Below are 25,470 nucleotides of genomic sequence, written 5' to 3'. Positions count from 1 at the left end.
TGAAAACAACTTTTTGGTGCCCAGCACGACGAGGCCCTGAATGTATCGCCTCAATAACTAGGTCGGTGCTGATGAGGCAAGAACTTGGCCTCGACCCAAAGTAGGCTGCGGGGTGAAACTGCGCTCCTGGAAGAGGTTAAATTCAGCGGGGCCCCACTCCTCTGTGCTCAGGTTGCTCTTCTTCACTCCCACCTTACTTCAGCCCTAAAAAAAATGAATTAGGCACAGGAGCACGGGTAATTAATAATTAATTTATTCAGAAGCACCTGCAGGAAAACAAGGGAGTGGCTGGCTGGGAGCAAGCATCAGCAGTGCTCGGTGTTCTCTGAGATAATCGGAGAGAGCTCACCATCCACAGAGGCCCCCGCAAAAAAAACCAAAAACCTTAAAACAGGGGAAACCGCCCCAAAACGCGCCCTGAGCCCACGCGAAAGGCTGGGGCCGGGCTGAGCCCTGGCGCGCTCAGCGCACCAGTGCCTGTGCCCGAGCTGTCAATCACCCGCCTCCCGCTCCTCCTATTGGCCGCTGGCGGGGCGGCCCCTCCCCCTCCGTCTTCCTATTTTTCCCATTGGCCGCCGGGCTGGCGTTGCCAGGTAGATCAGCCACGAGCGTGCGAGCCCCGCGATTGGCTGCCCGCCGAGGCGCTTGGCTCGCGCCGATTGGGAGGGGAAAAAGGAGAGGGACGGGACACAGAACCCGAGCGCCCTTTCCCCCCCCCCCCCCCACATACTCTTTTCCCATTGGCTGAGCCCGCGCCGGCCGGAATTTCTGATTGGCCGGCGCGCGCTGTTGCTAGGCAGGCGAGGCGGCGCGGGGCGGAGCTCCCCCTTCCGATGAGTCGGCTCTGAGGCCGAGGCAGCGCCGAGCACCCCGAGAGCCGCCGCCGCCCGCCCGCCGCCGCCACCGCCGCCACCGCCAGCACCCGCCGCGCACCCCGGCAGCCTCCTTCCTGCACCGCCCCGCTCCGAGGAGCCCCGAGCCCCTTCCCCTCAGCGCCATGGCCTCGGGATCCGAGTAAGTGCTGGGCCGCGGCCTAGCCCTGCGGCCTAGCCCTGCGCCTTCCTCCCCCCCCCCCCTCCCCACCCTCCTCCATTTCTCCTCCTCTTTCTCCTCAGGGCCCCGGCGATGGCGCCGTGCCCGGCCGGAGGGGCCGCGGCTGCCCCGATCCCGCTGTGTCATGCAGGCCCCGAGGAGGCGGGGCTGGGCGGCTGGGGAGGGGCCGCGCCCTCGAGCGCGCTCCCCCCCCCCCCCCCCCTCACCTCAGCATCGAGTCACTGAGGGAGGGGGGGGGGGGGTGAGGCCGGGGCCCCCCTCACGAGGCCTCCCCACAGCCCCGAGGCCTCCCCCCCCCCCCCAAGGCTCAGGGCCCGGCCCGAGGCCTCCCCGCCTCGGCCCGTGGCGGTTTCGGGCCCGTCCCGGCGCTGTGGGGGTGGGGGTGTTGTGAACGAGCCCCCCCACTAAGCTGTGGTGGCTCCTGGCCCCTTGGCCTGGCCCCGCTTCCAGGCCCCGGATCGGCTTTCAGGCTCCCTCGAGCGGTGGTGCTCGTCCCACATGTGCTGGGCAGCGAGGGGGGTGTTAAAAATAGCACCGAAAGGCATTTCCCAAATCCAGGAGCGCCTGCTGGGTCCTACCAAGGCGTGCCCAGAATCCGGTGAGCACGGCAGAGCTAAGAAGCAGTAGGCCCCAAACCCCGTTTTGCAGCTGGCCGAGGTGAACGCTGCCTTCGAAAGAAACGTGCGCTGTCACAAAGTTATCACCGCCACCTAGGAACCCGCAGAAGTTGTTCTGCCACGGGAGCTGCCTCTTAGCTGCGATTCTGGGCTCAGTGCTGCTGGCAACCATCTTGCTGAGCCGAGATTCAGCACTGCAGGAGCCACCAGAGCGTGGTTTCTGAAGAGCTTCTCGTTTTCATGTGCCTACCTGCCTGGCACAGCGTCTGAGGACTTGGTGTCTCAGGCACGGGGATGAACTCACTGCTTGGTTGCCCTGTGTGTGGCTGCAGTCATCAGAAACATCAGTCATTAGTTTTAGTGGATAAAATGCATTTCGGATCTATAATACTGACTTAGGGAAAGCAGTTCAGCCCATAACATAGCTGTTCAGGGTCAGGGTTGTAAGAAACTACTGACAGGCTTGTCTCAAAAGAAGGTTCGTGAGGGCATTCATTTAAAAGGCCCACCAGCCTCCAGAAGGCGAGATTGTTTTCACTTTCATTGCTGAAGCTGGAATCGTTTTGAGTCAGGGACTTTTCCACGATATATTTACCACAGACTTGCAGGAACATCTTAGTTCCCTAGTTCATGGGGATTTTTGGAGATTAGTGCTTGTTTTCAGAAGAATGGCTTGCCAGTAATTGTTTTCTGCTCTCTCCTGATATTGTCTGATGTAACATGTAGCCTTTGGGCATTAATGTGTACTGAACAAGGGGTGCTCTGACAGAGAAAAACACAGAAAAGTTAAAAGTTGTTAAAATGGCCCCCCTCCCCTCCCAGTGTAAAATGGGTCTGTTGGGCTGCTTCACTGAAATAAAAGGGGACTAAGAACGAGACTTGGGAACCCATTTCTGGGGGACTTCAGGGCTAGTACATGTTTGCTTCAATTTTACTGATGTCTTGTGCTTTATGTACAAGTTTGCCCATTAGCTGTGCAGGGGATTATGTCCTCACTCCTGCCCTCTGTCTAGGGGCAAGCTTTGAATTTCCTTTTAATCCCCAAGCAGCTCTAAAGCTATGTTTTGTGTTCAGTTTGTCTCTTTGTAGAGTCAGTGAAAGAAGTGAGGGAGAAGGAAAGTGTGTGAGGGAGCTGACACAAGGGATGAGTTGGGGAGATGATCTGAAGAAGCTGCAGTTTCTGACAGAAAACTCATTGGGGACCTTTAAAAATTGCTTAGGTTAGCAGTCTGCCTTGGCCCCTCACCGAAGTTTACCAGCATGCATAGGAAATAGGCAGAAGAGGATCATGACCCATGCTTTAGGCTTTCCAGCTTGATATTTTCAGTTCAGGCTCTCCTTCCCTGCTCTGTAGATGTTGTGTGAGTGTGGTTGAGGGGCGCAGACATATTTTGCTCTGTCATTTCAGTTAATGCACGAGGAATCCCCAGGAGAGGTGCAACGAGGGCAAATGGTGATGGTAATGTTCTCAGCTGCTCCAGGAAGACTGTCAAAGTCCTTACACTTGTCTGCAGGAGAAACAACATCGCTTGCCTGTGTAGCTGTCATGTAATTTCCTAACACTTTTGGTTCTTTGTCGGCACAACTCTTAGGTCAGAGAACTGAAGCTGAGCCCAAGCATTTAGGTATCTGTGCGCTGTTTCCAGGATACCTTTATTCCTTTCTTAATGCCCCCAAGTTTTTCGATTGCTTTAAGTGCAGTAATGTACTGATAGCATTGATCCAGTCCTCACTTCTTACTTAGGGAACTGCAGATTCAGTTCTTCAGTACCAAAACTTTGTTTTCACGTTCAGCAGAACTAAATGTACCTCTTGCTGTGTACTGGAAGATTGCTGAACTTTGTTTTTTCCCCTCCAATTCTTCTACAGCTTTTGCTTTATTGAAAGCTTTGGTCAAAAAAGCTTTCTCTTGTTGCCCAATTCCTCTTCCATTTATTTTTCTCTGGAGTCCCAGTCCATTTTTTAGGCTGCATTACAGTCTCTCTGTCCTGAGGGAGAGCTACTCAGTTTCAGTGCCAGTTCATGCAGCCAAACTCCTGGCAATGGTTTCTTATCAGAAGCTCTTTGGATCCACATCTCATGTGTGGAGGGGTGTGAATTACATTCAGCCTCTGAACTAAATGGAAGTATTGTCGCTTGCTGGTGTCCCCTAGTTCAACTTCTTAAATGCACCTGCTGAATTAATTTCCAGTGTCCAGGAGCTGATGCAAGGTCCTTACAAGCACTTTGTTATTTCTGCCTGCTGTTTTAACTACAAGATGCTATCAGACCTGACAGTTTATTTATTTCAGTTTTCTTAGTGCTCTGTTAGTTTTCAAGGAAATCCCAGCCCTTTTAGGACTCTTCTAGCACCATGTTTTAGATTGAAGATGAAAGTCGTGAGCTTCTTCCTGGATGTGTCCAGCAGACTTCCTTGTCTCTCTTCGGGTTTCGAGAGTGGATGCATAACACTCGACATGCTCATTGACAATGTTAATTTCTTACCTATTGCACTCTTAATGAAGAAAGGGAAAAGGCAACTTGGCCAGTATTGGCAGTCCTGGAAAGACATGTTTTACAACTCCTTGTTTTGTTTGCTTAAAATAAGGTCATCCTCATTTGCAACATGTTTCCTATGCTAGTAGAGCTTATGCAAAGCTTGAGAACCTTTTGGAAACAAGCTGGCTGCTCTCATAGGCTTGTATTGTTCCCCTCTTCTTTTGAAGCCTCAGAGAGAGGAGCCAATACTGCACAGTCAGTCTTCTGTCTCTAGGGTGTGAGGGGTACCTCAGGTAACAGTGCTGGAGGTATGTCACACCTCTCTGATGTACCTCTAAGAGATGCAGTGAACACACTAAGCGAAGCTCTGCTGTAACGTGCTGCCTTCATGCTGTGCAGCTGCTTGCTCTGCCACTTCCACTCAGGATTGGATTTTGTCTGGTTATTTTGTCCCTAAAAGAGCTAAACAGAGCCAGAGGGTGCAGACAGCATGGCTGTACTCAGAGCTTCCTGCTCTCTGCTGGTGCTTGCTACTCACTTAGGACAAAGACAGGTATTCTTTGTTTGTTTGTTTTGTCTCATTAGGATCAAGCCAAAGTCTGCATCATTTTCTGTTATGTCCTTAGATGTTGGCACTTGTGGACTATCTTGAGAAAGTAGTCAGACGCCTATGAAGGGAAGTTCCAACAGTCTCTTAATGTTTTGATTGGCTAATGTACAACTTTCAAGATCATCTTGGTTCATGTTTTTTTTTGTTTTGTTTTTTAAATGAATAATTTACTGTATTAGATTTTGAAGGAAATGATTTAATCTGCCTTTATCCCCTTTCCTTGCTGTTTGTTTTGCTTCATTTTTGTCACGACAAACAAATTATCTGTCACATTTCTTGTGGTGTAGTGGGCTAGAGCTGCTGTGACTCCTATGAAGATGTTGCAGAAAGGTGCTTATACCCTTAAAAAAAAAAAAAATCACATTTTTAGTGAACACTTGGATATTTCTGCTGGGTTTAGCTAATAGCCCTTGACAGGCTAAACTCTTACAGCTCTTCCTGTCAGGGGAGCTGCAACACTGTGATTTAATTCCCCTATTTATCTGGGATTTGTCACCAGATAGACTTAAACTTTTGTTTCAGTTGCAGTGGTTACATGTGATTGCAGATGAGTCTGACTAATTCTTTTAGGCAAAACATCTTACAGTCAGCAACATCTCACTGACCACTTCTTTTCACCGATAGCTTCGCAGCTATTTCCATTTGAGACTGGTAAGGTAGTTAATACTTACTCACAGAAAGCATTCTGGTTTGCACACCTGAAGTGGGTACCTGCGAAGAATATTCTCCTTTGTCTTACAAACAAGTATGGTTTTTAAAAGACGTGACAACAAAAGCCTATAGGAAACGGAGACCAAAGCAGGGGGGTGACTGAAGAGGGAGGAGTGGTATCGCTGAGACTCATAACTTGTGTTTTCTTCCCCAGTTCTAAAGCGGATGACTTATCGACTGCAATTCTGAAGCAGAAGAACAGGCCCAATCGGTTAATTGTTGACGAAGCCATCAATGAAGACAACAGTGTTGTGTCACTGTCCCAGGTGCGTCATCAGGGAAAATCAAAGCATTTCATCTGGGTAATACGCAAGCTGTTGCTGTACGTTGAAGAAACTTGAAATTTAACTTTGCAGCATGAATCTAACTATTTGTATAAGAAGCTGCAGCTGTTACAAGTGAGGGAGGTGGGTTGTCTTGTTCTTGAGTGCTCTTCCATGCTAAAATATATTTTGATGATGATCTTTTAAGATTCTGTTGAGTTTAAGCCCTTAGTCTGGCTTCAGGATTAGCTCATGACCAGTATAGTGGGATCCTGTGTCTTTGTGGATTTAGTTCTCGTCTTCCGACATGTAATTCTCCAAAGTAACTCCCCTTCAAACACTTGAATTCTTGTTTTGTCAAAAGCTTTTTCTAATGATGTTGTTGTTTATAGGCAAAAATGGATGAATTGCAACTGTTCAGAGGAGATACTGTTCTGCTAAAAGGAAAGAAGAGGAGGGAAGCAGTCTGCATTGTTCTGTCAGATGATACCTGCTCAGATGAGAAGATTCGCATGAACAGGGTTGTTCGCAATAACCTGAGAGTGCGCCTGGGTGATGTGATCAGGTGGGGACTGCTTTGCTGCCTGTTGTTTGTCCCTGGGTTATCTAAATAACTTCTGCACTGGCCCTGAATTCATTCAGTCAGTAGCAGGGACAGGATCTGCAGGAAGTATCCTTAAGTCTTCCAGAAGAGACCTCAGAAACATTTTCAAGTGCATGGCTTACGTCAGGGATCTCAGTTAATTTTTGGGTGTGTTTCTGGCTGTGTGCGTATTGGGGTTAATACTAAAAAACAATGGTAACGATTCTTGAAGTCTCTTCAGCACTTTCATGAGTCCAGGTACTGTCATTAAATAGAATAGTTCAAATATTCCGCTGCTGTCAGTTTTCTTCCCAACTTTACATTGTCAGAGGAACTCACAAATTTTTCATGTCTGAATTTCTCATCTCTATGCCATTAACAATGGAAGGCATTAAGCAATATCGTAATTGATCTCACAGTATCTAGCTCAAGCATGAAGCTGCCCTGTGGCATACAGAAGTTGAAACTTGATAGGAATGAATGACAGAAACATGAATCAGTCAAATACCAAGATTAAAAATCCTCAAAGGAAGTTATGTTCAGATTATCTGTATTTCCGTTCTTGTTATAAAATTTTTGAATTAGGAGTGCTTTTAAAGCGTTGTGGTAATTTTGTTGTACAACACTTGAAGAAAGCGGTGAGAAAACATTGAAGTGCACATCATGAGTTACAGAAAAGTATCCATTCTATGATAGGAGTAGGGCAAAACTGCCTGAGCACTTCTGAAATACAAAATTGCTAATTTGCAGGCTTAAATATGGGAAGGCTGACAGCTTCTCCCCCTGAGCATCTTCCTAATATGGAATATCCTGTATGTTTTAGGAAAATTGTAACCTGGTTTCTGGCACTTCTCTTCCTCGGTTGGTACCTGGTTAAAGCTTTAAACGTAAAATAAGTTTTACACAAGCTTTGTAGAGGAGAGGGATGAGGCTGTACCCTAGAAAATGCAAGTTTTAAATACCGCCAGGGTTGGAACAGAACAGTGCTTTGACCCAGTCCCTGTGAAGTAAAGGTGAATTCTTACCTTAAAATGACACGAGGCTGCTGTTGGAGTCTTTGCTAGTGTGACAATTGAGCCTCTGCCCTCCCCTCTTCTTATGGGACTGTGTCTGTAGCAGTTCTCAGCCCTCCAGATGCATTACATTACATTAGCTTCATTGCAAGGATCAGAGAACTTTGACACCTCTTGCCCTCATAACTTTTTCTTGCTGATCTTTAATTACTTATTGTCTTACCTTCTGTGGCCTGGTCTCTGCCAAAATACAGATTCATGCATTAATCACTTCCTGCTTGTGGTCCGTAAACTGTTTTCCTTCTGGGAGAGCTGGTCTCTTCCTTTACCCTTCTGCTGTATCCTCTCTGTAAAACGTGGTAAATGAATCTGTTAAGAGTCTTAAACAGAGCAGCCTATGAAAAGTAGTATGCTCAGTTGCAGTTCAGTGTAGGCTTTTCCTAGCAGGCAAAGCACATTTGAGCTTTCTGCCTCTCAGCTGCAGCTCGATACTGAGCTATCGCTATGGTAGGCTGTTTGCCTACCCTGTAAAATCACGGCTGTGGCGTTTGTTTAAAAAGCTGGAAAGGGTCTGAGGACTTTAACCTAAATGTCATCCTCCACAAAGTGGGATTGACAGATGCCTGGCTGCAAGCCAATTACCACTGATTGGTACTTTGAAAGCCTTTGCTCAGAATCAGGGTTATTGGCAGCAGGGACTCTATTTCTTGTAGTAGGTTAGAGAGATGAAGGAAAAAAGTTACCCCCAGCTCCCTTTCTCTTATTGTTGGTTCAGCAGTAGCACCTTGTGGAAACAAAAATTAGCTTCTGACTCTCTCAGGTCTTCTGGCTGCACTAGTAATTTCTGAATTTGCTGGGGATGGCAAGGGGCATCCTGGCAGAAGAGCAGAGGTAGGAAGAAAGTCTGAAAACTCCCCCGCAGCCTGGATAGGGCTGAGAGGATTGAAGAAAGACACATGTTGTGAAGACTAGCTCTCTGCTGGGCATGGTATTTGCCTTGTCAGCACTGAAATGTTCTTGGGCAGATGGGAAGCTTCAGCACAGATTTGGAGAGTCCTTCCTGGTGGTTGTGCTGGCCTGGGAAGTGACATTACTGCCTTTTCCAAACTCACATATAATTCGAGGATGATTCGACTAACTGGAGTTTTCTTCTGTTGCAGCATCCAGCCCTGCCCAGATGTGAAATATGGCAAACGTATCCACGTGCTGCCAATTGATGACACAGTAGAAGGGATCACGGGGAATCTGTTTGAGGTCTATCTCAAGCCATACTTCCTGGAAGCATACAGACCCATCAGGAAAGGTAATAGCACATGTTTTTGTAGTCCTTATGCTGCTGACTGTGGTCTAGTCCTGAGACTGGGTAAAGAGAATTTCTGGGGACTAGCACAGATCTCTACAAAGCATCAGACTGGCACCTGCAGAGTGAGATTTTGCTTGTTCTGATTCAGTTTTCCCTAATCTTCAGAAGAAAGGGTGATATGTATTACTGGCTGGCACAGCAGCATGAGTATTCTGCTTTTTTTTTTTCTTGCTACATTGGATGGGAGTGTGTTAAAGTCTTAGGTAGAATTTATTTTAATAAGATTCTCTCCTATCTTGCTACCACTCAAAAGGATTGTGTGTTTGCCTGTGTGTTCATTAATTGGTTGGGTAGAGCAGCTGGCACCATGACTAAATTCACTTCTTCAGAGCAATTCAATTAGTAACTGTGAGAGTGCTTAGAAAATGAAATGCACTTTCAGAGCTGAGCTAGTAGCACTTCTGCTGGAACAAGTAGGTCCTAATGCAGTATAAACACAAGTTGAATGAAGTTTTCCAGCTTCTGTAGCCCAGTTTAGCCAGGAGTCATAGGCAATATTATATATTACTCTCCTTCTGCAGACAAGCAGTTACTGTAACTAATAGTAACTTATATAACCACTTCCAAATAAATTTTTATTATGTTAGGGCTTTTCGCTGATTCCTTGCTTCTAGTGCTTCTGGCTAGAGTTTTTCCTCTTTGAGGCAGTAGACAGAAGTAGGACATTCAAAGCTGCACTTCACGTGTCTTTGTGCAGATTGGAACAGCCACTCCAAAAGTCACTTCTTTGGAACAGTAGTAGCAAAAACAATAAGCAAATGGTGTCTAGAGAGAATTTCTCTAGTGAAACAGATGTTGCTGTGCTTTAGTGCAAGGCACTACAAGTCAAAATGGGACAGTTTGTGAGTTGGTTGAAGAAATCTTGTGTTTGGGATCGAGTCTCATGTTGCTCTGCAAACTTCTTGAAAGCTTTTTGCATCTCAGGGTGGTTTGACATTTCAGTCTGGATTTGGTTCCGTCTCATGACTTTTCACTTGCAGTGGTTGCACCATTTACTGTCTCTGGGCAGGCAACTCTTTTGTAAAGCAATAGCTAGTTTTTAAAGGAGACAGTAAAAACTTGGGCATCTTACTCCTGGACCCTATTCTTAGCCAGTTTCAAAAGATCAGTGACGCTTGACCTCAGTTTGTGACTAGGTAGCTGATCAAACACAAATTGTAAACCAGTTGGAACATATTTTTTTTCTTAAACTACATCTGAGTTATTCTTAGGAAGTTTTTTAATAAAAAATTGTTCCAGAACAGTTGAATTGGAACTGAATGGGAAATAAATGTGATTAGTTGCCTTTGTTTGGTATTTAGGCAGAGAATTCTTTTCTCTTGTTTGCTGTTTGTTTCTGGATGAAATTTGAAAAGTTTAACTGCTGCAAATCTGAACAGTGCTCTGGCAGTCACACAGTACGTGCAGCTCTTGAGTCTAAAATGTAGAGCAGTGTTAAAAATGCCAATGGCATATGCATGCGTAACCTACTTCCTTATCCTCTATGGCTGCTGGTAGTACAAGGGCTGACATTTTGCAGACATCAGCTGCAGCAGGCCACTGAAATGTGTGATTTTCCAGGTGACATCTTCTTGGTGCGTGGAGGAATGCGTGCGGTGGAATTCAAAGTGGTGGAGACAGATCCAAGTCCCTACTGCATAGTGGCTCCGGACACAGTGATCCATTGTGAAGGAGAGCCCATCAAACGAGAGGTGAGCTGAACCCTGCCACGCAGTTCTTGTCCTGAATCCACTCTGTGCACTGAAATCTGTTTCTGTGACAGTCCTGGAGAGCAGCAGAGTTGCAGTTCCTGGTTTGCCATTTTGTGTATTGAATGTAAGGGTTAGGAACTCTGGTTTCAGGAGATGAGCTGCTGCTGAAGGTAGTGGGAGAAATGTGCTTCCAGCATTCTTCCTCAGACACTGAGATAAGACTAATGTTTAGGTTTGCTGAGAAAATGGTACAACTTGATAGCAGCTAGTTTTTTGCATCTGCTTCCAGGTATCTCATGCTGGACTTATGGGCATCTTTTAATTCCAAAGTTCTGTTGATCTATAGCAGGGAGGACTTAATGTGTCGCTAAATTTCATGCCATGTGAAGAGAAAATAATTAACAATTTTTGAATGAGAAACTTGAAATCTCTAAACAGTTTTATTTATTTTAATTCAATCCCTTAAGTTGTCTAGCCTTGAGTATCCCAGATTTAAGGCAACTTGAGTTACTTGTCTGTCAGGAGTTGGCCACCTTACTTTTGTAGAGTAGGAAATCTCAGGCATATGAGCTAAGGTGGCTGTATACCTCACAAAGTTAGCTGCTTTGTGAAAAATTAATGTCTGTTTGACAGTTGTGAGGCACTGGATGAGTCCTATTTGGGCTCTTCAGGACACAGTAGAGGCATTTAGGAGCAAGTTCAGCCAAGGCCAGCAGAATGAGGTCAAAATAAGAGAGGCTGGGAGAATGGCCTTGGGCTAGAGAAGGGAAGGTAAAGGGGAAGGCAACTGCCTGATGAAAAGATGTAGATGACCAGGTTCTTCTGAGGCTTGTGCCTGGGGACGGAATCAGAGACAGTTGCAGAAGCTGGGTCAAGGGAAATTCTAATAGATGTTAGGAAAAAGGTTTCTACAAAGCCTAAAGAGAAAGAATCTCCAGCTCTGGAGACCTTCAGTGCTTGACAGGGTCAGGCTCTGAGCAGCCTGCTTCACATTGTAATCCTGGCTATGCGGGGCTCTGGCTTGATCCCCTCTGAGATTCCAGACTGTGTTATTTTATGATTTTATTGTGGCGTTAAGTTACAGATAACTAAGGCCAGTAGAGATTTCAACACCCATGAGCAGAATGATTGCTGTAGGGCTGTACTGGAGAACTAGCTACAGCTGGTCTTACTGCACATCTGAATTTCATCGTTCTCAGTTAGTTTGAGTCAGTCCCAAAAGAAAACACTGCATCTGAGAACTGTATGGTAGCTAGGGCATTTTGAGCACTGAGAAATGTTGTTTGCAGTTTAAGGAATATTTTATACTGGGCTCCGTTGTCTGTTTTAATCAGTTAGACACATGAGAAGATCACACAGCTTGTTTTGTGCTTGAGTCTGTAGCAGCAGAGGCTGTCATTCAAGAGGCCGGGTTTCATTGAGGTCTAGGTACATGCAGGTAATTCCTGTTGTATATCTGGGAAGTCAGAGCTACAAAACAATTGCAGAAGAAAACAGGAAGTCTTTTAAGTAAGCATCTCAATACAGAAAAGAAGGAACAACGAGCAATATCCCAGATTCCTGGTTCTGTAAACTGGAAGGGATTGTTGTACCCATGTCTTCACTCAAATATTTAATAATTTTCCTTCCTGGTAGGATGAAGAAGAGTCCCTGAATGAAGTGGGCTATGATGACATTGGTGGCTGCCGGAAGCAGCTGGCTCAGATCAAAGAGATGGTGGAACTTCCCCTCCGACACCCTGCGCTCTTCAAGGCCATAGGGGTGAAGGTAAGCACCTGCATGCTCCAGGTTGGCTTTGCTGTTGTCTTTGATATAGGAGGTTTATGACTTATTGGAGGGGAATAAGTAACTTCTTTTTTTAAAATGCTGGTATTAGGAGGCTATTTCCTTACATTTTAGACATAGATTAAAATGCTGGCACTTGTAAAGCAGAGTGATGCTTTGAATCATTGCTGTCAGTTACTGGCAAGGTGTTTGTTTGTGTGTCATGCAAAGTAGTCAGGGTGTTGATGGCTGGATGGCAGTTGTTGCATGAGCCTGCATCACAGTTTCGGACTGGCTTTATCCAGTGCTTGGAATACACTGTGAAGCTACTCAGGCGTTCAGGTACTAGTTTACCACCTAAATCCCTTGCCTCTGTCCCCAGCCTCCACGTGGCATCCTGCTGTATGGTCCTCCTGGCACTGGTAAAACACTGATTGCCCGAGCGGTGGCCAACGAAACTGGGGCCTTCTTCTTCCTGATCAATGGTAAGCTTTGAGTCTGCTTTGGACCCAAACCTGCTGTGTGGTCATTCTTCCAGCTAATGGTAGTGAATGGTTTAGATAAGGTCACCTTATAGCCACCTCTGTGTCCTTGACATCTTTTCTTACCTCTTTCAAGTGCCTCACTTGAGGACACTTACGTGGAAGCATCTGTGGTAGTGGCACTGTCCTTAAACTTTATTGTTTTGTATCAGTGGTTGAAAGACAGTTTTGTGATGTGGGAATTCGTAGTCTGTTTAGATGAGTGTTCATTTATGTTGGTAAGGGCAGAGCTAGGAGTGAAGCAGTGAGATTATTCTTTGTATATGGGCGTAGAACACTCATTTCTGTTGCTGACAGCATGTTTTATTCAAAAAAGAAGCTGGTCTGCACTGCAGTTCTTTTTCCTTCAAGTGAAGCACAAGACCTCTTTTGTTCCACATAACATTAAATTGGGAGGAACGTTCCTAAAAGCTATAATGAGTACTTTGGAACTTAGCGAGAAGTGACAGGACCTCATATTGTTCGATCTCGCCTGTAGCAGTTGAGGTAGATACTTGTTTATGGCCATTGAACAACAGATTCTGAATTTTCCTTGCTGCTTTTCTGTCCCATTCTGCAATCAGTGCTGGCATAACCAAATGTTTGTACTTGAGGAGTGCTGCTTTTCTTCCCCAATTTCAATCAGATCCATTAAGGTGAAAGCAGTGGATTGTACAGCACAGCATAGCAGAGACCAGCAGTAGGGAACTGCCTCGCTTTTTATCTCAAGATGTCATAAGTAAATGGGCTGTTGCAAACCATATGTTACCCTTGTCATCTACTTCCTAAGTCTGTGAAAGGTGTCACTGTATGCCTATAAGCCAGCCTTTTCTTTAGAGACTTGTACTTCTGGTGCATAATAAAAGTAACGTTCTTTGTCAGAATTAGTGATGTGGTCTTTGTGTGGTTGGCCCAAGCCTGCAGCTGCAAGCAGCACTGTAGGCAGAACTGGTATGAATCGGTGAGTTACTTGAAGTGAAACAGTGTGGTACCTGCCCACACCCATGGCTCTGCAGCTGGTTCACTTCAGGCAGCTGTAGCAGCTCTGCAGCCTGAGGATCAGGTTTATTTTCCTCAGATCTTTCAGAAGAAGCTTGCTTTCTCTTTGTGACCACTCCCATCATCAAGATGGAAAAATGTTTTTACTCTTTTTTTTTTTTTAAACTCTTTGAGGGGAGGTTGTGATATTTTTTTTTGGCAGGCTGTTTTTTTTTTTTTTTTTTTTTCTTGTTTTATTTTAGTTTTGGAATTCATTTATAGGATCTTATAGAGGTAAATGTGTACCCATGTAATGCAAGCTAAAGACAGCTTAAGTATCTTACAGCTTTTTCCTTCCCTATCCTGATAATTCATCACCATATAATTTGATTGCTTCTCTTGCAAGCTAGGACTGGCATTAACAGTGTGTGGTGGCACATTACAGAGAAGTTCACCAAGTGTGAAATAGGGTAAGAAAAGAGGCAGCTAAAGGTAGCTCACTGACTAGCACTGCATTCTGTTAGAGTAAGCTGAACACACCAGAATAATGATAGAAAATAATTCTGCATTCTGTTCTTGCCTGTTCAGCTGCAAATTTAGTGAACTTGGTTGATAGTGTTTGCTTTGGCTTGAAATATAGATACTCCCATGTGAATGTTGTACTTAAAAAAAAATCATCTACGTGCCTCGGGGCTAGCTGTGTCTCTTCAGGGTGCCACAGAGCTGCTATTTTTCAGGTCCTGAGATCATGAGCAAGCTGGCTGGTGAGTCTGAGAGCAACCTGAGGAAAGCATTTGAAGAAGCAGAAAAGAACGCTCCTGCCATCATCTTCATTGACGAACTGGATGCCATTGCTCCTAAGAGAGAGAAGGTAAAGATAGCCTATAGGAGGTAAAGAGGTGTCTGTACACCCTTTTTGGTAGCAGCTGGCATGAATCTCTGTCTGAGTTTAGGGTAAAGCAGCAGTTCATGCTTGAACTCAGTCAGGTGTGAGAAGAATCATATACAGTTCACAATGTTTGTTAGCAGCTCGTGGCTCTCACGTCCAGCTCCTGTGCTGTAGAGCTTCTAGTCTAATAATTGTTTTTTAGTCTAATAATTGTTTTGTCTCTCTGTAGACACACGGAGAGGTGGAACGTCGCATAGTGTCTCAGCTGTTGACTCTTATGGATGGACTGAAACAGAGAGCACATGTGATTGTTATGGCAGCTACCAACAGACCTAACAGCATTGACCCAGCACTCAGGCGATTTGGTAACCAGGATTGTCAGCTGTTTTCTGTAGCATTGTAATTGTTTTACCCTGATATGCAGTTGAGCTCCTCCACAACTGCTCTCTCACTCCCCCTCGCCTCAAAGGAAACACAAGAGAAAACACGATTGAAAGGGCTCAAGGGCTGAGATTAAGGGCAGGGGCATCGCTCACCAATTATCTTTATGGGCAAAACAGACTCAGCGTAGGGAGATTAGTAATTAGTGCCTATCACTAGCAGATTAGCACTGTGGAAAACTAAAATGTGGAAAAGCAAACTAAAAACACCCTCCCATATCCACCCTCTTCTGTGTCCTCCCCTGAGCATTTTTTTTTCCCCTTTCTTAAATCTGCTCTCCCAGAGGCACAAACAACATCATTTACTGGCTCACGTCCCTCTCAGAGGATCTGGAGCTGGCTCCTCTATGCCATGGGGCAGCTGCTGGGCTCTGCTCACAGAGGCCACCCCTGCAGCCCTCTGCTACCAAGCCCATGCCACGTAAACCCAATACAATCAGATGCTTTGTTACAGACTATGCTTCAGGGGCCTTGGAGAGATTGAGCAGAAATTAATATTAAAAGTCTTCTGTGTGTTCCATAGACTATTGACTTGTGTCTATCTGCTGCTTTGTAATTTATTTCTAGGCTTCTGGCCTTTGATATAATTTCCTGTTTTATTTAAGATAGAACTTGTAATAAAAATACTTCAAAATCATGTGGTAGTCTCTATTAGGTGAGGCTAGCTCAGGACACACTGAAGGAGTAAAAGACTGCTTGACGGGCTGTGTGTGCCTCAGGTTGCAGAAGAATTGTATGACTTCCCTTTTATTATTGAGGAGTCGGGTAGCTTCCAAGCTCCATGTTTTCAAAGCTCTACAGTGTGAATTAATGTCTGGTGTATGAGCAGTTGGTAAAGTGTGTAACAGCAAACCTGCCAAGCTTGCAGGAGAAAATGACATCTTCAGTGTGTAGAAGCATGACTAGAGGCAAATGATAGGTGTATGTATGGAGGCAAGTGATAGGTTTATGTTAATACCACAGTAATATTTAGATTACCTGCCTCCCCAGATAATGGGGCAGTTTTTTTCTTTCACAACCTGGGTTTTGCTGGGATGATTACTGTAGGAAGTTCTAAAAAACTAAGTATGTCTCTCCGGATTTGTATACTGTTATGCTGAGGACACAAAAGTGGAAGTAAACACAAATGCCTCATGGTGTACTGTAACCCTCGTTGGTTAAGGGAAGTATTTTTTCCTACAAATGAAGCTTGGAAAATGTTGCTAAACCCGCAGTACCCTCCTTTTTGTAGTCTTGAAGTCTAGTTAATACAGTAGTTCCACTTTTCCAAAATGGCTAAGGCCTTTATTCTCTCTGAGCTGACTATGAAACTATGCTGATAGATGCCGTAGAGAAACTCAAAACTGGCATTTTCTGAAATTACATCTCTGTAGCTTGTCATTATGTCGTTCAGTCAGAAGCATACAGCAACTGCAGCTTCTTTGGTTTGCAGAATCAGCAGCTCAACATATGTTTTGTACTCCCCAGGTCGTTTTGACAGAGAGGTAGATATTGGTATCCCAGATGCAACTGGGCGCCTGGAGATCCTGCAGATCCACACAAAAAATATGAAACTGGCTGATGATGTGGATCTGGAACAGGTGAGCAGAATGCTGTTGGGAAAGCTTGTCTCTGCAGGCTGACGTTAACTGATGCTGTGTTTTGTGGCAGAGTTGTTATGGCTTTAATCATATAAATGTAGTTGCTCGTTTAGGACAATGTGAAACCGGCTGAACGCGTGATCTCTGGGCTTCCTTCCAACTAGTTTACCAGTGACGAAAAATCCTCACTCACTAGTTAAAAGTGGCATGGCTAAGAGAAACAATTGTATGTCAGTACAGTCTGCATGTGCCTTGCTACTGTCCTCCTGGGTTTGTTTGCCGTGTGTTTCTACTAGTAACCCTAAAACAGCTCTCAGGGAGGTGAGCGAGTGTTGTGGTGACATGGGATACTGCATGTAAACTCAGTCGGTTCCTGTTTTTCCTGTCTTGAATGAAGAACTCCAGTCTTGGGGTTATCTTTCTGTGTTGTGCCATCTGAATTCCAGTTGCAGCTTTGATCTCAAGTGGGAGGTGGAACAGCAGTGTCTCTGCCTGTTAATTATGAGGTGGCACTTGCCTCCTGAACCCACAGTGGAACATGGAACACTGATGTTTCTGTCCTCCAGAGTTCCATTGCACCTCCGAGTGAGTCACCAGAGCATGCAGAGTGCTTGCTTTTGTCCCTGTGAGTCATAGTCAGTGCTTTGCTTTCAGGTGGCAAACGAGACCCATGGACATGTTGGTGCTGACTTGGCTGCTCTTTGCTCAGAAGCTGCTCTTCAGGCTATTAGAAAGAAGATGGATCTCATAGACCTAGAAGATGAAACCATTGATGCTGAAGTGATGAACTCACTGGCTGTGACCATGGATGACTTCAGGGTAATGCAAGAGTGCCCCTCTTTGAGGTGCAATGTGTAATTGTTTATCTGAAGCATGTGAACATGACACGATAGCATTATTTAATGCCATTTCTTCTAATAATAGTGGGCTCTGAGCCAGAGCAACCCTTCTGCTCTTCGGGAGACTGTGGTAGAGGTGCCACAAGTTACCTGGGAAGATATTGGTGGTCTAGAAGATGTAAAGAGAGAGCTCCAGGAGCTTGTACAGGTAAGAGTTTGCAGCTGATTTTTTGCCTAGTCAGGTTAAGTAATAATTATTCTGGTAAAATCCAGAGCCTCTTCATACTCCTGTTTGGACTGTAAACAGAGTAAATGCAGTTTTTGTAGTAACTGCTTGTAATTGACTGAAAATACCACGGTGTTCTATCTTAGTGAACTCAGGGAGAGGAAGGTGCTGGGAAGCAGTGTCAGACTTCCCTTAGTTGAGTGTACGATGACATCTTTCATGGGTCTTGTGCTAAATGCAGCATTTCAGCCTCTCATAAGTGAAAGCCAGCAATGTGACCACTGCTGAGAATCCTGTTATGTGGTGGCTTTATCTGCCAGAAGGTAAACAAAGATTCTCATGCAATGAGCTTCCAAAGGGCTTTTTATTGGTGTTACCATTGAGACAGGTGAAAAATAATTGTGAAGCCTTCTGTGAAAGGAGACAAAAAGTCATGAATGTCTGTGGAAACTTCTGGTGTCTGCATCAGGATGGTTTCTTTCTGATACATTCCTACTCACAGGATACATCCCTGCTCTCAGTTGTCACTGTAGAGGCAACCTGTCTGTGAGTTAATAATAAATAAATAGAAATCTAATTTTCAGTCTAATTTTCTGGTGTTAAACCATCACCTAGCTCTGACCTTGCTGCTGAGGATAGAAGCTCATATCAGCCACCTTGCGTGTCTCTGGAGGGCAGAGCTGACGAGGTTGGATAATGAGCTGTTCCCTTTTGCTTCTGCAGGGCAGAACGAAGCTAGGGTTAAGTGTACTAGAAAACTATCCAAACTGGTGAATAGTTCTTAGGGATAAATAGGCATTTTAGGGCAGCTTTACAATTGAGCTGTGCTGCTTTTTGAACCGGTTCTCATCTAAAATCTGTAGTGGCCCTGAGCAGGCAAAAAATTGTGTTTAGCTCACTACTCTCAGATACTGTTTCTGGTAGGAGCAAGGTGCAGGCCTATTCATCACGAGAATTTTTTGTTGTTGTTTCCTCCTGTAGTATCCTGTGGAGCACCCAGACAAGTTCCTCAAATTTGGCATGACTCCATCAAAAGGGGTTCTGTTCTATGGGCCACCTGGTTGTGGTAAGACGCTTCTGGCCAAAGCCATTGCCAATGAATGCCAGGCAAACTTCATTTCCATCAAGGGCCCAGAATTGCTTACCATGTGGTTTGGAGAGTCTGAAGCCAACGTGCGCGAGATCTTTGACAAGGTAAGTGTTTCTTCTGCTCCCCTCTGCTACATTTCTGCTGAAATACCCCCAGAACATCCTCTCTGCTCTGCCTGTCTTACTGGCCCAGTTCTTACTTGTGTATTTTTTTGTGTGTTTTCTCCACTTGGACTGTGAGCAGGGGCTGCTTTCCCAATGTTACAGAATTAATCCTGTTTGGGAACATAGCTAATTAAATGTTCTTTCTCCCACTACAATTTGCATCTTCTGTTACAGAACGATAAATGTGCTAGTGCCTTAGCCATGAGGCTGGCATGAGAGTGACATAAATATGTTCAACATGCCTTGAAAACTGACATCTCATTAGCTATTAACTTCTACAGAATTTCAAAACATCTTTCAGGGTCTTGTCCTGCAATATGCGTGATGCAGAAAGGAGTTCCACTCCTGCTGCCCAGTTCCCTGTAGATTGTGTTGCCTCCTGTCCCACGTAGGGATTAACTCAGGGATCCTCACTGTTGTGGTCAGGAGAGCTGCTGGAAGAGCAAAGCAGAAAGGAGAATTAGAGGGGAAGATGTAGGTTGGAAGGGAACCCCAGAGACCATCTGCTCCAACTGCTAGTCCAGAGCAGGAAGATAACTTGGAATTCTGGCTTGTGTGTGTGAGGTTCTTGTGTATATTAGTTGATTAGTGCATTAGCATACTAGCACAAACCAAGGATGGAGAATCCCTGACCTCTGGGCCTGTGTGCTAATGTTAGAATTCTCTGATTGTAAAGATTTTTTTCCTTATTTCTAACTGGAATTTTCTTTGCAGCAGTTTGCACCCATTTTCACTGCACACCTTGAAGGATCTGACTTCTTTTGCCTGTAGTATTAGGTAGCTGAAGATGGGCTGGATTTGCCCCTTCTATTTGATACGTTGTGACTATGGATACCCTAGTGCCTAAATAACCAGCTGACATCCCCAGATCTTGCTGGGAGAGTTTGGTTCCAGCTTTCCCTCTTGGCATTAGAGTTACCACACTTCTGCTTGCTCTACGGTGCTCTCAGTTTTGAAGAAATTCACCTTGTTACTCAGTATTTAATTGGGGTTTTCTAGAGCAGCTCCTCCAAGCTCTCCTTGAGGCAGTAGTGCTCTGGTATTCCTCTGAGCTGCAGTAATTTTTGGGTATGCTCTGTGTGAAATCAGTGTGCTCCTCGCCTGGTGTTATTTAACAGGGACTAATTATTTCTGTTTGCCTTTTGCAGGCCCGCCAAGCAGCCCCTTGCGTGCTCTTCTTTGATGAGCTGGACTCCATTGCGAAGGCTCGAGGTGGGAATATCGGAGATGGCGGCGGTGCTGCAGACCGTGTCATCAACCAGATCCTGACAGAGATGGACGGCATGTCCACCAAGAAGAACGTCTTCATCATCGGTGCCACCAACAGGCCGGACATCATTGACCCAGCCATCTTGCGCCCTGGCCGCCTGGATCAACTCATCTACATCCCCCTGCCTGACGAGAAGTCCCGGGTGGCTATTCTTAAGGCCAACCTGAGGAAATCACCAGTTGCTAAGGTAGGATCCATGCCATGACTGCACCTGAGATGGTTTTGCAGTGTGCTGCACTTGCTTCTCACGAGCTGGGGACAGAGAGGAGGGCTGGGGACTGTTCCACGCACTGCAGAGCTGTGAAACCTTCCATCTCTGAAGAGTGGAAATAGATGGCAGAGATAGGGGGAGGCTCGAGTTCTAAAACAAGGTACCAACGCAGCTAGATATCAGCGTGTCAGCACAGCAGGTCTTTGTCACATAGTAGAGTTCTGCCTACAGTGCAGGAACAGGAACGCCTGTTATGGCAAGATGGAGGAGATTCTTGTACTCTGAAAGAAAAATAAATGTAAAAAACGGGGGTGGGAGATGGAAATTGAAGAGGAACCATTGCAGTTAATTGTTGCTGAGCTCTTTCATAGGCAAGAGTTCTATGTCTTGCCTGGGAAGCAGGCAATAATGAAACTTACGGGTTAATCGGAGGAAAACAGGTGTCAAGTGAGTGTGCAGACTTTTTTAGGCCATTCTTATGTTTTTTAAGAACCTCTGGGAAGGAAAGCTTTAAAGAACGTTGCAGTGCTTCTCTATCAGTTGACAGGAAGGAGGCTGTTTGTCCTCCCCATTTCCAGTCATTTCATTTGACTCCTAAAGTTGAGACCTGAGGAAATCACGTCTGGAAGACTGCCTGCCTCTTCCTGAAGGTGAACAGTGCAGAGGCATCTGTAGCTGTGTAGCAGGCTCTTTCTGTGAGGGGGGGAGTGTGGCCTGCCTTTGTGTGTGGTTAACTTTTACCAGAAGCAAGAGCCATAACAGCTCATCTTCCTAAAATTGACCAAAGTTAAGGCAGTGCATTGGTACTGTGGGATCTGAAGGCACTTCCTTGTCACCTGAGAGTGTGAGGTGTAAAGGAGAGCCCTCTCTGTTTTTTCCCTAGGATGTTGACCTGGATTTCCTAGCTAAGATGACCAACGGCTTTTCGGGGGCTGACCTGACAGAAATTTGCCAGCGTGCCTGCAAACTGGCCATCCGCGAGTCCATCGAGAGTGAGATCAGGCGAGAGCGTGAGAGGCAGACCAACCCTTCTGCCATGGTGAGCGGGGCACTCAGCTTTCCCTGCTCATGAGAGAGGCAGCCCACCTCTGCCCGTGGGTGAGGGATGATGCGTTCCTCTCCGTAATCCTCAGATGAGGACGAGTAGGCTTGGCAGAGAGTGCTGAGCTGGAGCACTTTGTTCTCTTCTTGTGGGAGGGTGAGGGCCTCCTGTTGTGCCTCATCACTGGCATTGCTCAGAAGGCCCCTGCTGCAGCTGTGACTCAGTCTGCTGCAGCATCCCTCCCTAGCCCCTGCCTTGGCGAGTATTATTGTATCCTGACCCAGGATGGGGCTGTGGGCGGGTGTCGGGCTGCCCACAGCTCACCTGGGCCCTCTGTCCCACTGCAGGAGGTGGAGGAGGATGACCCGGTTCCTGAGATACGCAGGGATCACTTTGAGGAGGCCATGCGCTTTGCTCGCCGCTCTGTCAGTGACAATGACATCAGGAAATACGAGATGTTTGCACAGACTCTACAGCAGAGCCGTGGCTTTGGCAGCTTCAGGTAACCCTGAGGGAGGCAGGGAAGGCAACGTGGCTCAGCTAGCCTCAGAGCAGAGCACTGAGGGCAGCTTTGCTGTCCTCTGGGTAACAATCCCCTCTTCCACTGCATTTTCTGGTTCCCCCCAGCGTGTACAGTACCCAGCTGAGCACACAGTGGTACAGACTGTGCTGCAGGGCAGCCGTAGCTGCTCTGTTAGTGCTCCTGAAACCCATCGGCCCTTTTTCCTTCAGTGCAAGCAACATCTGGCAGCAGTGTAAAGCCTTTGCATGACCTGCCGTAAGGCTTCACCACATTTCTCCCCTTTCCTACTTGGCACCCGGGGGCTGGTGTGGAGGGAGGGGATTGTGCTGAGCTGTGAGGAAGTTTCTGAAGAGCTTCTCTTCTCTCCCCTTTTTCACTGCTGCCTGCAGGTTCCCATCAGGAAACCAGGGAGGTGCTGGTCCAAGCCAAGGCACAGGAGGTGGCAGCGGGGGCAACGTGTACAGTGAAGACAATGACGACGATCTCTACGGTTAACTCGCTGTCCTCATTGGACCAAACTCCAAATCAGGCCACGTTGTACAGGGAAAAATCCAATGTTCAGTGGACTCTCGGCTTCTTCATTCCTCAGTCAGAACAGTGTAGCTGCACGTCAGACTTTGTACAGGGAATGTTTTCTGCAAACACACAAATACAGACCGATGTTCAGTTGGGAGGCAGACAGTGAATTAACAAGGAGGGGAACCAACTTAATTTCTGAGAAATTTCTGTTCTAGTTTATGTGGCAGAATCAGCAGCTTTAGCAAAGGGTACAACGTTAGCCTGTATTAAAAAAACAAAAAACAAACACAAAAAATAATAAAAAAAAAAAATAAAAATCCCACAAAACTCTAGCCAGGCCCCCGGCAATTCCTTTTTGTGGTACTGCTGCAGCATCAGCAGCGCTGCCTCTGCAAACCCTGTATCTCACTTGCTGTCTGAGCACTCCTCACCTGCCCCTCTTGTCTGTTTTGTGCATTTCCCTGGAGAGTGTGAGGTTGTTCTCTGTTCATACATCTCTTAGCTCACGTTAACAGAAAAAAATGGTCAGACAATCTCTCTCCTGTGCCATAACTTGGCAGTAAGCACCGAGTAAGAGAGCCCTGCTGCCAGTGGCAGGTATCTGGTGTTGCTTTGCTGATGCTGGCCGCGAGCTGTTGAGTTTCCTGCTGCTTTCACTCCAGTGCAGCACAGGGCTCCTCCAGAAATCCCCTTCATCCACCCTGCCTGAAGGCAGGCACGAGAGAGTTCTTGGGCTGTCTCTGGAGTCTGGTGCAGCGTGACCTGAGTGTGGTTTGGGAACAGAAGCTTCCTTTGATGCTGTAACAGCAGTGTTCGTCAGGCTCTGCAGAGAGATTTCCCCCTTCTGCAGAAACGATTTGTGTGTCCCTGTGGGCTTCTGATGAAAGCTTTGGTTCTTTGCTGTCAGCTTGGCCTTTATTGTGCCTTTGACTCAGTAGTCAAGTTTTGATCGTATTCTTGTGCTTTTTCTTCAATTTCTTCTAGCTTTCTGGCCTGCTGCTTGATTTATTTTCCCTTCTCTGAACTGAAAGACATGCTACTGCTGTACTTAGCATTCAATATGAGAGAAGTCCTGGGTCTGGCAGCTGACACCTGCCCTGTCCTGGTGTGTGTGCTCATTCACCTGTAGCTGGAGCCAGGGCTGCACCTGCTGAAGCAGGTAAATGGCCCAGAGAGCAGAGCTGCTCTTAGAAGGTGTGTGGCCAGCCGCAGGGCAGTGCTGCAGCAAGAAGAGCAGCTGTGAGCCTGTACCCATGAGCCTAGACCTGTGCTGCGTGGCGTTTGGGCTCACCCCTGAACTCCATGAAAAGACAGGGAGCCTCCTGTTCAGCATGGTTACTTTCCACTTCCACTTTTTTTTTTTGTGGGCTCTGGCTTTAAAATGGGGAAAAGGGGAGGCTCTGGGTGCCTGCATATTCCCAAGGACCAGCTGAGTGTGGCAAACAGAGCTTCAGTTTAGTGCCTTGATGCTCGCCTTTGACCCCCAAAGCTGGGAGCTGAGTGCTCCTCGTGCCCTGAGCAGTCAGAGCAAATGCAGCTGGCTGAATTTGATCCTCCTTTCCCTGCCTGACTTGAACAGCTTCAGCCACCAGCAGGTAGGTGGGGCTCCCTTCCTCATGTCTGGATCACCCAGTTTGGGGCTGGATTTGGCGCTGGGCAAGGGAAGATGTGTTTAAACACAGGAGCAATGATGCTGCTGGCTGCATGTGGCCCGGCCCCAAACCAGAGGGCAACGGGTCTTGGCACAGAGCGTGGATGCGTGCTGTTGGCTTCTAGAGAGCTGCAGCAACTGAGGATTTCTGCAAAGATGCTGAACTGTGGATGAAATTGGGATAAAAGGTCCCCTGGGGCTTTTGGGGTGACTTCTTCCACAGCAGGAGCTGTAGAGTGCCCAAGCAATTTCGGGCATATTTGGCCCTAAAGCCTCTCAGATGTAGACGAGCTCCATCAGCCTACCAAGGCTTAAAGGGAGGATAAAAAGGGGTGAGGGAAGTCTCACCATGGCTGAAGGATAGGGCTATCCAGGAGGAAGGGGGCTTGTGGGGAGAAACACTGAAATCGAGAGCACTGCCTAAATAGCACAACCACCTGCTGCAGGCTGTGCTAGGAGGCTGTGGGAGCCCCCGGGGAGGCTGGGCAGCCTCTGCTCAGGTGGTCTGTCCTAGTTCAGAACCGACTGCTGGCACCGTGCCTCTCCTGTCCTCGCACCACCTTGCACCAAGGTGGACGATGCTGCCAGCTCACGGGGCTGCGCTGCTGCTCTGCGATGTGCTTGCCATCAGCCAGCTGGGGAGGGGGAAAAGGGCTGTTCCTCAGCAGGAGCCCTGCAGGACTCAAAAAAAAGCCTTGTCAAGCTCTGTCAGGGGGGTGGGTTTGGGAACATCACCCCCAGCCCCTGGGCTTTGTCCCTGCTGGTGGCAGATCCAGCCCCGCATGCCTGTGGGCTGTGCAGGATGGGGCAGGAGGCAGAGGGGTGGCGGTGCATGCGTCCCAGCTCCTCCAAGCATAAGGTTTCCCTGCCTCCTCTCCTAATTACAATTTAATTAGCACAATTAAATGCAGCAGGAGGGTTGGAACCCCTCCTCTTCTCTGTCTCCTCTGGGATGTGGCTCCTGCTGGGGACAGCCCTCGGGGGAGCCCCCGGAGCATCTGCCTCTGCCCTGGAGCAGTGTATGGGGGCTGTGGGTAGTTTTCTTGGCCCCCTTTATTGCCACCATGGGTGGCAGCTCCTTGTCCTGCCCCTGTAGCCCTAGAACCACGTCTGTGGTGCCCCAATCCTACAGCTCAACCCCGCCAGAGCCCGCACAACCCCCTCAGGGCCTCAGTGTGTGCAGCATGGGGGGCCAGGCCCTGGGGCCTAGGGCCTGGCACCAAAGTGTAGGACGAGAGGGAAGGGCCTCGAGTTGCACCAGGGGAGGTTCAGGCTGGAAATGAGGGGACATTTAGGTTGGAAATGAGGCGACATTTCCCCTCTCAACCGCTCTCTCCTGCCACCAGAGGGCAGGCCCCGGCCGTGCTTCTTGTGGGGCCCG

At 47.0% G+C, this 25,470-nt stretch overlaps 1 protein-coding gene across 1 annotated transcript; it reads left to right on the top strand.

The window, feature by feature from the left end:
- The first annotated feature begins 824 nt into the window (after positions 1-824).
- On the top strand, positions 825-22,770 carry VCP (valosin containing protein). Its single transcript, XM_068667370.1, has 17 exons — positions 825-1,014; positions 5,624-5,735; positions 6,125-6,297; positions 8,489-8,631; positions 10,252-10,382; positions 12,018-12,149; positions 12,529-12,631; positions 14,383-14,516; positions 14,764-14,899; positions 16,442-16,554; positions 17,209-17,373; positions 17,479-17,601; positions 18,601-18,813; positions 20,022-20,330; positions 21,238-21,393; positions 21,744-21,898; positions 22,309-22,770. Exons 1-17 carry the CDS (start codon positions 998-1,000, stop codon positions 22,412-22,414), a joined length of 2,421 nt encoding a protein of 806 aa, XP_068523471.1. The 5' UTR covers positions 825-997; the 3' UTR covers positions 22,415-22,770.
- The last annotated feature ends 2,700 nt before the right edge of the window (positions 22,771-25,470 follow it).

The sequence above is a fragment of the Anas acuta genome, chromosome Z (genome assembly GCF_963932015.1).
Source record: "Anas acuta chromosome Z, bAnaAcu1.1, whole genome shotgun sequence".
Taxonomy (NCBI): Eukaryota; Metazoa; Chordata; class Aves; order Anseriformes; family Anatidae; genus Anas; species Anas acuta.
Note: the sequence above shows the minus strand (reverse complement) of the source record. Positions and strands in the feature narration are given on the sequence as shown.

Coding starts and splice junctions, on each gene's coding strand:
- VCP (XM_068667370.1), top strand. Junction 16,555..17,208: donor ATGATGTGGATCTGGAACAG/GTGAGCAGAATG, acceptor CTTTGCTTTCAG/GTGGCAAACGAGACCCATGG. Junction 18,814..20,021: donor TGCGCGAGATCTTTGACAAG/GTAAGTGTTTCT, acceptor TGCCTTTTGCAG/GCCCGCCAAGCAGCCCCTTG.